Source organism: Canis lupus, chromosome 5 (assembly GCF_003254725.2).
Source record: "Canis lupus dingo isolate Sandy chromosome 5, ASM325472v2, whole genome shotgun sequence".
NCBI lineage: Eukaryota > Metazoa > Chordata > Mammalia > Carnivora > Canidae > Canis > Canis lupus.
Window position 1 is genome coordinate 32,771,577 of NC_064247.1, and position 13,052 is coordinate 32,784,628.

General features: G+C 53.6%; 1 protein-coding gene and 1 long non-coding RNA gene across 4 annotated transcripts in view; one reads left to right on the forward strand and one right to left on the reverse strand.

The window, feature by feature from the left end:
- Positions 1 to 13,052, forward strand: part of DNAH2 (dynein axonemal heavy chain 2) — an 87,619-nt gene that overhangs the window by 61,995 nt on the left and 12,572 nt on the right. For all 3 annotated transcript variants that reach the window (XR_003128317.3, XM_025428482.3, XM_049110163.1), the window contains 12 exons: positions 84 to 200; positions 359 to 500; positions 1,137 to 1,306; positions 1,413 to 1,529; positions 10,583 to 10,747; positions 11,250 to 11,375; positions 11,473 to 11,621; positions 11,735 to 11,801; positions 11,919 to 12,069; positions 12,205 to 12,353; positions 12,535 to 12,668; positions 12,815 to 12,959. Coding sequence is in view for 2 of the 3 variants with exons in the window: in XM_025428482.3 (XP_025284267.3) it covers positions 84 to 200; positions 359 to 500; positions 1,137 to 1,306; positions 1,413 to 1,529; positions 10,583 to 10,747; positions 11,250 to 11,375; positions 11,473 to 11,621; positions 11,735 to 11,801; positions 11,919 to 12,069; positions 12,205 to 12,353; positions 12,535 to 12,668; positions 12,815 to 12,959 (1,632 nt within the window). In the remaining variant the exon portion in view is untranslated. The remainder of the gene's footprint in view (positions 1 to 83; positions 201 to 358; positions 501 to 1,136; positions 1,307 to 1,412; positions 1,530 to 10,582; positions 10,748 to 11,249; positions 11,376 to 11,472; positions 11,622 to 11,734; positions 11,802 to 11,918; positions 12,070 to 12,204; positions 12,354 to 12,534; positions 12,669 to 12,814; positions 12,960 to 13,052) is intronic.
- On the reverse strand, positions 3,631 to 4,794 carry LOC125755112 (uncharacterized). Its single transcript, XR_007410739.1, has 2 exons — positions 4,397 to 4,794; positions 3,631 to 3,854 (listed from the first exon to the last, which is right to left on the reverse strand). It is a non-coding gene; the product is annotated as an uncharacterized LOC125755112 (long non-coding RNA).

The following is a 13,052-nucleotide window of genomic DNA, read 5'->3' on the forward strand; positions in this document are numbered from 1 at the left end:
TTCCTCATTTTCATCACTGCCACGAACACTGGCTCCCACCTTTGCCCGAAGTGAAGACGAAACCCTGTCCTCTTTGTCCCTAGGCGGTCACAGCCAATAGTGAGAAGATTGCGATCGAGGAAGTCAAGTGCCAGACCCTGGCTGACAATGCCCAGAAGGATCTAGAAGAGGCTTTGCCAGCCCTGGAGGAAGCCATGCGGGTATCAGAGCAGGAAGGCCAGGGGAGGGAATGGGACCAGTCTTCTTCGTCCTTCAAGTCCCAGGGGAAGTGGGAAGAGGTGGGCAGGCCTCAGCTGGGACCTGTCCTGCTACCTGAGTCGCCTCTGGCCCTACTCCCTAAGTGAGTCCCTCTGCCCAGGCCCTGGAGTCCCTGAACAAGAAGGATATAGGGGAGATCAAGTCTTATGGACGGCCCCCCGCCCAAGTGGAAATCGTGATGCAGGCAGTCATGATTCTCCGTGGCAACGAGCCCACTTGGGCAGAGGCCAAGAGGCAGCTAGGTAAGCTAGAAGCCACGGCAGGACCCACGCCAGTTCACCGCGCTTTCTAAATCATCTGCTGTACGTCAGAGACCAGTGAGGCGTCCCTCTGACCCGCAAGAGCAGATAGAGCCTAGTACGAAGGAGGAGACTTCTAGCAGTTAAGATTCTTTGGTCATAAGTAACAGAAAACAACTCATCTTTATGAAAAAAAAAAAAAAAGAAATTTTTATAAAGATTTAGGAACACATGTCAGAATCCAAAGACAGCAATGCCTTTGGGGGCCCCCAAGGGACGAGAATCAGAAAATGTGAAACCAGAGTGTTGGTAGAATGAAGCCTGCAAGCCATTGGTGGTGAGCCCTGCCCTAAAATGTCAGTGTGTGCATGTAGAAATGATGGTGCAGGTGTGCACATGTGCGTGTGCATGTGTGCATGTTGGGACGGGTGGGGGGTTTAGCTGAGAGTGTCCAAGGAAAGTGGTGGCAGATGGAGCTAGGGAGATTGGTGAAGGTCCTGGCAGCTTGGAGGGTCCAGGGATGGAGCAAGTTTGGGGGTTCGGGGGGATGTCGGGATGAGGTCAGACGTTCCGGCCTTGGCAGCTACGCCTGGGAATTGCTAGGCGCTCAGGCTGAGGCCCCCCTTTTCCACCCCCCAGGGGAGCAGAACTTCATCAAATCCCTGATCCACTTTGATAAAGACAACATCTCAGATAAGGTTCTGAAGAAGATTGGGGCCTACTGTGCCCAGCCCGACTTCCAGCCTGACATCATCGGCCGGGTGTCGCTGGCCGCCAAGTCCCTGTGCATGTGGGTGCGGGCCATGGAGGTGAGCGGGCAGCCCTGGGGCAGTGGAGGGTGGGGGGAGATGCTGCGGGAGGCCTAGGGCGGGGTAGTGGGGAGGCAGCCACCACAGCCCGGCTGTCCACCCGCAGCTGTATGGGCGCCTATACCGCGTGGTGGAGCCCAAGCGGATCCGGATGAATGCCGCCTTGGCACAGCTGCAGGAGAAGCAGGCGGCGCTGGCCGAGGCCCAGGAGAAGCTGCGGGAGGTGAGCCTCAGCCCGTCCCTTCCGCAGCGGCCCTCCCCGATTTCTGGGGAGCTTCACGGCCACCTCTGCCTCACTGTCCCGTGCACGCCCCACCCTGTGCCCTCTGGGACGGGCTGCCCTGGCTCAGAGAGCAGAGTCCCTGGCAGTGGGTTGCAAAGGCCCTGCCCCAGGGGAGCCCCTCCAGACACTGACCCCTGGCCTGGTAAGCTCTTGTGGCCTGGGGAGGTGGACCTGGAGATAGAGTAGCTGACATGGGGGACCAGGCAGGAGTGAAGCATGGTAGTGGAGGCCCAGAGCAGTGGGGGTGTGCCTGGCTGGCTGCAGGGAGAGGGAGCAGCCCTGTGGCGCAGGCCAAACTCCCAGGTGCCTTCCTAGGAGACACGGGGCCGAGCGCCTCCCACGAGGCAGAACGCAGAATGATAGTTTCAAGAGCTCAGAGTTCTTCCCCTCTCTCTGTACGCCTCCTACCCTGATTCAATAGGATTTAATATCCAGGTGCTGTGAACTTCCAAATGTATAGAGAGAATCGAGCGAGGGGCCTCCCTCATGCCTTCTGCTCCCCTTCCTGGAAAGCAGCCTCCTTACAACTCCATGTTTATCCGTCCGGCGCTGTTCCATGCTTACATAAGCACATTTTTGTCGTTTTTTCCACATTATACACGCAGCTTCTAGGCCTTCCCGTCTTGTGCACGGAAGCTCCTTTTGTGTGGGCACATGTGCTTGCACTTCCCTCTTACCCTGCAGGAGGGTGCATTTGCTCCTCTGTTGCCCTTTCTGATGGAGATATTCATCGTTTCCAAGCTTTGGATCTTTGTGGGTCCTCAAACTTTGTTGACGCTAGCTTTAACCACAGCACGGTTCCAGGTTTTTATGGATCCAAAGCTGGTCCTACCATTTCAGAATGTTTCACCAGAAACCACCAATGAAGATCACGCAGGCCTAACCCCCTGGAATGGGATGAGGACCTCCCCAAGGTTTAGTGAAACAAAGTGACTTTCCGGTTTGGAGCAGGGCTAGAGCCCAGGCTTCCTGGCCCCAGGCCCCACTCTCCCCGCTTCGGACAGAAGTTGATGTCAGAGGGGCAGCTGCCCGTGGGGCCTCTTTCCATTCTGATTCCGTTGGGGCAGAGCCGCCCAGGCTGGGCGAGCTGCTCCTGCCTGCACTTGCTCCTCCCCACCCTCTTCCCCGCCTTTCCCCATGGCAGTGTCACCTCCCAGCCCCTCTCAGAGCAGCCACTCCTTTCCTCTCTCTAATGAGAGTGAATAATCACAGAGATGGAGATTTATTTGGAAAGGTTTCTCACCCCTGGATGATTCATATCCTGGGATGAATAATTAGGAAGTGTTCTCTTGACATGTGAAAAGTGGGGCCTGCAGGGTCACCAGCCAACATCAGGCGCTGGACGAGCATTCAAGCATTCGTAGGGCACCCAGTGTCAGGTCCCTTGAGAGCCCTTAACTGATAAGAGGAAGCAGACAAGGACCCCAGATTTCCCTTCCGTTCCTGGACAGGCTCTGAAGTGCAAGAGCCACATGTCCGGCCTGCCTGCCCTCACCCATGCGGACATGGTGCTGAGGCCCCACCCCAGACAGGCTAGGGCACAACTTGGCAAGAGCCCAGAAATCAGCATTTTGAAAGCCTGTCAGAGCTAGCCACGGTAGGAGGGCCCGACCTCAGCTATATGGCTTATCGATTCAGATCTTGAGTACATAGTCTTAACCTTGACTCCCTTGCTTGGGAACCCTGAAAACCTCTTTTCCCCCAGCCGGGGTTACAAACCACTGGCTTAGTATTGCCCCAAAAGGCTCTGAAATGGATCTGAGCAGATTCCTCATCGACCTCAAGACAGCTACTGTATACCCAGGGCTGAATGCTGGCCTTCTCTCCCCTTGCCCATCCCAGTTATGTCTGGTCACCCCACCCAACCCAGCGTGTCACAGGCTGTGCAGGGAGACTGTGTGGCAGCGGTAAATGCTGTAATAGTATGAATAATCCATAGAAAGTCCACACATTTGAATATAACCCTGGGGGGCGGGGAGAACGACACTACATTTCAAAGATTCCATCCTCATGTGAACTAGAGTCCAAACCAATTAAAATCTGAAATCAAATTATCTTGCTTTTGAGAGTTAAAAATCTAGAATCTAACACTGTCAAGTTAAAGTCCCCAAACCATCCAGTTTCTTCTGCTCAGTCTCAGCCGAGGGGTTCCTAGCATGGGGAGGAGAGCCCGTTTCTTTCAGCCTCAGCCAGGGCTGTCACGCGCTGGAACCGGGCGACATGCCTGCAGGGCTGCAGAGGCTGCAGCAGTTCCAAATCAAGTCTCTTGTGAGCAGCATTTGAAAAAAAAAAAAATTGGAGGAGTTAATAAGGCATACATGACTTCCAGATAAAATTATGTTCCTGGGAACCAGCCGTTCTTGTTGCCCCAGAGACCACAGTAAAAATTCAGCGGTGTTTGCCGGAGGGAGAATTCATGGAGAAAATCTTGCTTTTAGCTCCACCAGTGTGTCAGTTATCAGGATACCGTGACCTGTGAACTTAAACTGGGGGAGCCTCCCACAAGACATTAATATGAGATGTCATCCAACCAAAAGGCATTTGCTACATCGAGGGCAGGCTGGAAATCCATACGTGTGTATGTACTTTTTGGAGATGGCAGTTATCACGGTTAAAATACAAGATTTACCCCTGCAGATCCACCATCGCCCATCAGAAAGCATAGAATCGAGTGGCATGAAGATGTTCACCATGCCTTGCAGGGCACCGGTCCTCTGCCATCTGCATCTCAGGGCACAGCCTTCCTCCTCATCTGAGTGCCCCAAGTGTTCCAGGCATAGGTAACACCCACCTGCCGCCTACCCTACCTGCATCTCCTGGAATCTCAGCCCAAACGGAATCCTGGTGGCCCACAAGCCTGTGGACAGACCACATGGACTCAGATCCATCTGCCACGATTGCCTCCTTAGCCCTGAACGCAAAGAAATTGAAGAGCGACACAGCTGGCCTAGCGCCACGCAGGCCTGGCAATCACCACTGAAAGCTAGAACCCGTAGCGCACACAGATCACATCGTCTTACTGTTGGAAAACCGCGCACGTCCTATGTTGTCCTCGCTGTCCTCAAGCCTCCATACCCCGCCCCCACTGCGAGCCACTCGGGGCAGGTGGCTTCTGTGCCGTAGCCATGGCAGCCTTCATCGGGAGGCCACCCACCCCTGCAGCCCACATCTTTCCTTTGACGGGTTCTCACTGCTCACAGTGGGACAGTCGTGCCTCTCCAGAAACAGCCACCACCCACCCATGGACAAAGCCACCGTCATCTGCCAAGGTCAGAATATCGAGGCGACGGCTTTCCTCCTACCCCCCTACCATCCTGCGACAGCTGTTAGAAGCCAACCGGGGCAGCCCTGGTGGCTCAGCAGTTTAGCGCCATCTTCAGCCCCGGGGCATGATCCTGAAGACCCGAGATCGAGTCCTGTGTTGGGCTCCTTGCATGGAGCCTGCCTGTGACTCAGCCTCTCTATCTCTCTGTGTTTCTCATAAATTAAAAAAAAAAATCTTTAAAAGAAGACTGTACCGGTGCAAAAACCCACCCGGCCTAATATGAGCCCGTACAAATCGTCTGCATCCACATCCCAAAGTGTGCGCGTGACATGCCGCCCCTGCATCCGCCCAAAACCTCTCAGTGGGTTTCCGAGTCTGCACACATACTCTCGAGGAATCTGAGCAAGCTGAGAAGCTGCCTTCTACCCCTGGGGTTCTAAACACACTGGAAAATAAATCAAAAGGGGTTTGGCCAGAAGATCCCCTGTAGAGACCATGTGGGAGGACGTGGCTGACACGGTTTGTGAGTGGCCTCGCTAGACGTGACCTGGGCATCAGACACACATTCCTGGTCTTGGGCAATGCTGGGGGCCAGAGTGGAAGGGGGCTGAGCTCGGCTGAGCATTCTAGCTTATTCTCCCTGATTTCACCACTCAGATTAGCCACACACGTCCCCTGGAGAAGGAGTGTGTGAAGCCCTGAAGAAGTCTTCCAGCATACAAGGGCATGGCCACGATTAGGAATTGTAGCAAAGCATGGCCCCAGAAGAAAAAATAAACCCAGAGATCATTCGGGTTATGGAGAAGCACTTAAGCAAACTGAAGGTAAAAATTGGTATCATCAGAGGGTAATTAAGGAAGAAATGACACCCAGAAAGCAGAATGAGGATGGTAAGAGGGGCACCTGGGTGTCTCAGCAGTTGAGTGTCTGCCTTCAGCTCAGGTTGTGACCCCGGGGTCCTGGGATCAAGTCCTGCATCGGGCTCCCTGCAGGGAGCCTGCTTCTCCCTCTGCCTGTCTCTGCCTCTCTCTCTGTGTCTTTCATGAATAAATGAAATCTTAAAAGAAAAAAAGAGGACGGTAAGAGAAAAATCACCAACAGAGAAAAAGAAAGAATTCCGGGAAAATTAAAAACAATCAACATCTGACAGTCAGTAGAAGGGTGGGAAGACAGGGTCAAGGAATATGAAAAGCCACAACAAACTCAACCCTGCAAGAGAGCTACGAGACCCGAGACCTGATCCTTCCGATAAGAATTCCCACAAGGAAATTCAATAGGAAAATACTTCACAATCGGCACGGCATGTGCAGTGACCTGCAGGTGGCTCAGCCAGCCACCAGGTGCATGCGACAGCAACCCTGGTCACAGGCACGTTTGGGGCTCTTCGTGGCATTGGGCCACTACGGTTGACCTAGAGAAGACGGTGACTTCTGAGTGGGAACATTGTTATCAATCTCGACCATGTAAAAATAAAAAGATGACCATAAAGGTGGGGGAACAGGGGAGATTGGGCAATGCTTCTGTAGTAGATAAGGTAAAACAGGGTTTGAAGATGTTCTTCAGCGTTACAAAGGTAACAACAGTAGAAGCATTAAAACTGGTAGGAGAGGGGTGTGCAACTCTTGATCTCAAGGTTGTAGGTTAGAGCCCCACATTGGGTGTAGAGTACTTTACAAAATAAAGAGTGGGGGGGATCCCTGGGTGGCTCAGCAGTTTAGCGCCTGCCTTCAGCCCAGGGTGTGATCCTGGAGTCCTGGGATGGAGTCCCCGCATCGGGCTCTCTGCAGGGAGCCTGCTTCTCCTTCTGCCTGTGTCTCTGTCTCTCTCATGAATAAATAAATAAAATCTTTTTTTTTAAAAGATTTTATTTATTTATTCATAGAGACAGAGAGAGAGAGAGAGAGAGAGAGGCAGAGGGAGAAGCAGGCTCCATGCAGGGAGCCCGATGCGGGGACTCCATCCCGGGTCTCCAGGATCACACCCCAGGCTGCAGGCGGCGCCAAACCGCTGCGCCACCGGGGCTGCCCAATAAATAAAATCTTTAAAAAAACAAAATAAAGAGTGGGGGCGCCTGGGTGGCTCAGTCGGTTGAGCATCTGCCTTCAGCTCAGGTCATGATCTCAGGGTCCTGGGATCGATCCCTGCATCGGGCTCCCTGCTCAGTGAGAAGTCTGCTTCTCCCTCTCCCTCTGACCCTCCTCCTCTCTGTCAAATAAATACATAAAGAGTGAAATCTTAAAAAAACAAAACAAAAACCTAGTAGGATCAGGGAGAAACAGGTGGCGGTGTGGAGGGTCAGGGGTGACACCTGCCTCCATCATAGCATCGATGTAATAAAAATAGTTTTGAATGGAGAAATCAGGAAACAGCCGTGTGGAATGTACTTGTGTGTCCACAAGATGCCTCTGGAGGAATATTCAAGAAGCTGGTCACACTGGCTACCTGGAGGAGGGAGGAGGGCCGATGGAGGGCAGGGTTGGGACGCTGTCCAGGCGCTCATGCCTTCTGAATTTTTGAGCGACTTATTCACCACGTAAACGAAAAAGAAACAGCCGTGTCAAGATGTGCTTGCGCACGTACAAGGACATCCGTCCCAGGATTGTTAATAATAGAAAATGTGGGAAAGACACACATGTCTATCAGAAAGAGACTTGTTATATAAATTATGGTTCAGTCATTCACAAGATTCTTTTTGCAGCTGCTAAAGAGAATGAGGCAGCTTGACGAGCGCCGACTTGGAGACAGGGAAAAAAATAGTAAAGCACCAGTAATGTGCCAGCATTTAACTTCATGGAAAAAAATCCACGCAGGCATGAAGCGCTTCCTGAGCGCCAGGCACTCTTCTATGTGTGAGGACTGAGCAGGCGAGCAAGGCTCTGCCTTCACGGAGCTTGTATTTATTCTTGGTGGGCTCTGTCTGGAAAGCTTCTGGAGCCAGCAGCCAGCAAGGGGGGTGGGGGTGGGGGGCAGCCCAGGACTGGGAGGAAGCTGGATGCCTCACCGTGTGTACGCTTCCTTCCTTTTGAAGTGGATTCACTCTTTATGAAAAGACATATAAAAGAGGGAAATTATTAAAAAAGAAAAAGAAAAAGAAAGACAAAGTTGTGGTTAGGTGTGATAATGGGGTTATGGTCATGGTCATGTGGCAAATGTCATGGTTTTGTTCTCGGGAAGCATCATGAAGTCTTGAGGCTGGGAATTTCATGAGTTTGTAACTTCCTTTGAGATACTTTGGCCAAACCCAAGGCAATGAGATTAAAAATAGCAACATGTGAACAACTGTTAAATGTGACAGGCGGGGATCCCTGGGTGGCTCAGCGATTTAGTGCCTGTCTTCGGCCCAGGGCATGGTCCTGGAGTCCCAGGATCAAGTCCCACATCAGGCTCCCTGCAGTGAGCCTGCTTCTCCCTCTGCCTCTCTCTGCGTCTCTCTGTGTCTCTCATGAATAAATAAATAAAATTAAAAAAAAAATGTGACGGGCCTAGAGGTGTTTACCATAGGATTCTTTTCCTTAGGTTCGAGATTTTTCATAATTTTTTGTTTGTTTTTTTAAAGGTTTTTATTTTTATTTATCTATTCATGAGAGAGAGAGAGAAAGAGAGAGGCAGAGACACAGGCAGAGGGAGAAGCAGGCTCCATGCAGGGAGCCTGATGTGGGACCCGATCCCGGCACTCCGGGATCAGGACCTGGGCTGAAGGTGGCGCTAAACCGCTAGGCCACCCAGGAATCCCATAATTTTTGAATTAAAAAGATTAAAACTACAACAATTTTAAAACTGCAGATTTGTGTGTATATACATATGTAATGTATATTAATATTTAATAAAATACATATATTTTATGTAATACATAATAAAATACATACATATATATTTGTAGCCTAAGGGGGCACCTGGGTGGCTCCCTCAGTTAAAAGACCGACTCTTGATCTCAGCTCAGGTCTTGATCTCAGGGTTGTGAGTTCGAGCCTTGCATTGGGCTCTGTGATGGAGGTGGAGGCTACTTAAAAGAAGAAAAGAAAAAAAAAAAACTAGCCTAAGTATAATATTCAAAGATACAGAGGCAGCTGCCAGAAGACATAAGAGAAATACTTAAAAAAGAATTTGCCACGGAAAGGCAGGACCAGGAGGCAGCCAGAGGACTCCTGCTTGTCATTATGACCCTTCCATCATATCATTTAGGTCTTTAACCTTCTGCACAGATTTCTCATATAAAAAATAAAAACCGTGAAGACGACAGCACATGCGAAATGAATAGTGAAACACAGAACGGTTGTGGGCTGCCTGCCTCTCCACAGACATCTCCACGGGAAGCCCAATTATAATCAGCGTTGCTGATGAGTGTGGACCCAGTGCAGGGTTCATGTGAACCGATGACAGGTGGCACACAGCACGGACCACAGGATGTGTGGCTTCACCTGGGGATGATGCCTACCGTGCGGGGCAGGGGCCAGGGTGCCCCTTTCGAAACCTCCAGATCCCCAGGTCTCACCCCGTGGTTCTGTAGATGTTACTGCTGTCTTATGGATGGCCGCTGAGGCCCCACCTAGAGAAGCGGTCATCCGAAGGTGACGTTTGGAACCTCCACTCGGCTTGAAGGACGACATCCTGGGGAGTCGGGTGTCCCATTTCCCTCTGGCCCAGGTACTGCTTAAGTGCTCTGTGCCAGGACTGCACTCTCCTTCCAACCACCCGACGAGGCCTGTCTGTGAAGCAGGGCAAGAGGGCAAGCTCCGCACTGTTGTAGGCTGCCTGTCCCGGGGGGGGGAGCAGCAGGAAGGGAACCAATGTCTGTCCTGTGTGCACTGTGTGCCAGGTGCTTACAGCCACGCCAGACCTGTGCGCTTCGTGAAAGTGGGGGGGGGGGGTGACACAGCGAGTACTGTGTTAGCTAGTCGGGCACACGTCTGCATCCTGGAAGAAGCTCATCAGGCTTGTACTTCAGATCTGAGCGACAGGTGCCAAGCTCAGCAGAGCCTACAGGTGGCAATGAGTCCACGGGAGCTCTTCTTCTTTTTTTTCTTTTTAAAGATTTTTACTTATTCATGAAAGACACACAGAGACAGGCAGAGACACAGGAGAAGCAGACTCCTTGTGGGGAACCCGATGTGGGATTAGATCCCAGGACCCTGAGGTCACAACCTGAGCCGAAGGCAGGTGCTCACCCACTGAGCCCCCCAGGTGCCCTTAGGGAGGCTTCTCTAGTAGGGAAAGCTCCTCCCAGGTCCCCATCCCTATGTGGGTCCTTAGACCTGGGCCTTTCTCTGGAACAGAGCCCCTCACCCTCTCTCCCAACAGTTCCTGGGACCATTTCTAGATTTTTCTTTCTCCAGGTCCTGCCACAAAACACCTGCATAGACAGGCAGGTGTTTTGTGCCATCTGACCCTCTCCTGCCATCATATCTCGCGTGGCTTATTCTGCCACAAGAGGTCCGCCTGCAGCCCAGTCTTGGGTTTCACCACAAGTGGTTTCCTGGCCTAAGGAAACCGTGGCAGAGGGAAGGGAAAGAAAATTCTTTTCATCACGCATGCTTTATCTCGTTTTCTGTATACAACAGCCTTAGAGGGCAGGTGTTCGTATCTGTATTCTGCATGCCTGGAACCCGGGGCACAAAGAAATCAGTTCACCCCGAGGCCACACAGCCACAAAATGCCAGACAGGCGATTCGAACCCAGAGCCGTTGGGCGGCCAGCGCTGTGTTCGACCCTGTGCTCTGGTCCCTCCCAGGTGGCCGAGAAACTGGAGATGCTGAAGAAACAGTATGATGAGAAGCTGGCGCAGAAAGAGGAGCTTCGCAAGAGGTCCGAGGAGATGGAGGTGAAGCTGGAGCGCGCCGGGCTGCTGGTGTCGGGGCTGGCTGGCGAGAAGGCGCGCTGGGAGGAGACCGTGCAGGTGACTTCAGCGCCACCAATCGCCCGCCCTCCACACCCCCTCCCCGCGCCCACCAGTTCCCAGGGTTCCACCCCTTTCTGGCTGAGGGACAGTCAAGGGACAGGGGGACATCTGGGGATGGGTGCAGGGACGTCTGAATGCGGGGTGGGAGTTCTCCCCCTATTTCAGGAGAAGAGTAGAAGGAAAGACCTTTGTGCACTTTAGGGGTCACACAACAGGGCCCTCTCTGTGGCCGGCCCACCTGGTAGGAACAGTCCTGGGGCATCTTGTCTCCGCCTTTACTGAGTTCCTGGCTTTGGGAAAGGGTTAGGCCTTATCACCACAGTGTAAACAGAACTGCTGTTAAAGACAAGGTGTGTGGGGGGGAAAGACTCAAAAGTTATTAGAATCAGTTTAGAGCCCTCAGGGCCAAAGGTTCAGGACAGGGGAGGCACCTCTTTGATCTAGACAGTGTCTTAAGGAGGAAGCCTGCAGGGCTTACACCCCCCTTGCTGCCCCCCAGGGCCTGGAGAAGGATCTGGGCTACCTGGTGGGTGACTGTCTCTTGGCTGCTGCCTTCCTGTCCTACATGGGCCCCTTCCTGACCAACTACCGGGACGAGATCGTTAACCAGATCTGGATGAGGAAGGTGAGGCAGGGCTCGGGCAGGGCTCGGGATCCCCGGCAGGGGCCAGGGTGCCAGGCTCAGGTCTCCAGGCTGACATGTGGGGCACTTCCTCATCCAGATCTCAGAACTTCAGGTCCCTTGCTCCCCTCGCTTCACCTTTGATAACTTCCTGTCCAATCCTACCAAAGTTCGAGACTGGAACATCCAAGGGCTACCCTCGGATGCCTTTTCCACCGAGAATGGCATCATCGTCACCCGTGGCAACAGGTTAGGATGCTCCTGGGGGCAGGGGTTGGGTGGTGAGGGGAGGGGGGGTGAGGAGAGGTGATGGGAGGGGGATGAGGGCAGACCCTGTCCTCTGAAGGGCCGTCCTCCTGCAGGTGGGCACTGATGATTGACCCCCAGGCCCAGGCCCTGAAGTGGATCAAGAACATGGAAGGGAACCAGGTGCAAAGCTGGGGGTGGGGGCTGCTCCCCAACCCTCTCTCTTCCCGAGGCTCTGCCCCTGAGACTGTTCCCCCTTGGTCCCTCAGTGGCTCTCCCACTGTCCCCTCTGCTCTCTAGGGTCTCCAGATCATTGACCTACAAATGAGGGACTACCTTCAGGTTCTAGAAAAGGCCATCCAGTTTGGATACCCTGTGCTGCTCCAGAATGTGCAGGAGTATCTGGATCCCACACTCAACCCTGTGCTCAACAAATCTGTTGCCCGAATCGGTTAGCCCTGGGCTGAGGCTGCTGAGGGCAGGGGTGGGGGGGTGAGGGGGTTGTCACTGGAGTGGGGAGATGGGCTAGCCCATGACTGTCACAGTGGGTCCTCACCCTTGACCCCCTTGACCCCCGTGGCTACAGGTGGGCGGCTGCTGATGCGTATTGGCGACAAGGAGGTGGAGTACAATACAAATTTCCGGTTCTACATCACCACCAAGCTCTCCAACCCCCACTACAGCCCGGAGACCTCTGCCAAGACCACCATTGTCAACTTTGCTGTTAAAGAGCAGGTAAGTGGGGGGGCAGTGGCAGGACTCAACTGGTGAAGCAGGAGGCACTGTAGAGGGATGGAGAAGGAGGCCCATGGCATCAGGCCACAGGGGATGAGTGCTTGGGAGATGTGTGGGGCGACAAGGGTGAGGTCACCAGAGTGAGAGTCTCAGCTCTCAGCATACATCCTGGTACTTCCAGGGCCTGGAGGCTCAACTGCTGGGCATTGTGGTCCGGAAGGAGCGGCCGGAGCTGGAGGAGCAGAAGGACTCACTCGTCATCAATATTGCTGCTGGCAAGAGGAAGCTCAAGGAGCTGGAAGATGAGATCCTTCGGTGAGAGCTTGCCCCCACCCCCATCGCCCCTGACCCGCCACTGGCCTCCTTGCAGGCCCTGCAGGGCCCCAGGGGGCAGTGGAGGAAGGCCTGCCCACACCCGTGTCCTGATCTCTGGCTCTACGCACCCACGGGGCTCCTTGCAGGCTGCTGAACGAGGCCACGGGCTCCCTGCTCGATGATGTGCAGCTGGTGAACACCCTTCGGACCTCCAAGATGACGGCCACCGAGGTGACGGAGCAGCTGGAGACCAGTGAGACCACAGAGATCAACATCGACATGGCCCGCGAGGTGAGCTGGGGGGGAGGGATCCTGCCTCCGTGGGGGGGTCATCCCCGTGGCCAACCCCCACCCCGCCCCATGGCCCCGCACCCTGACGCCCCC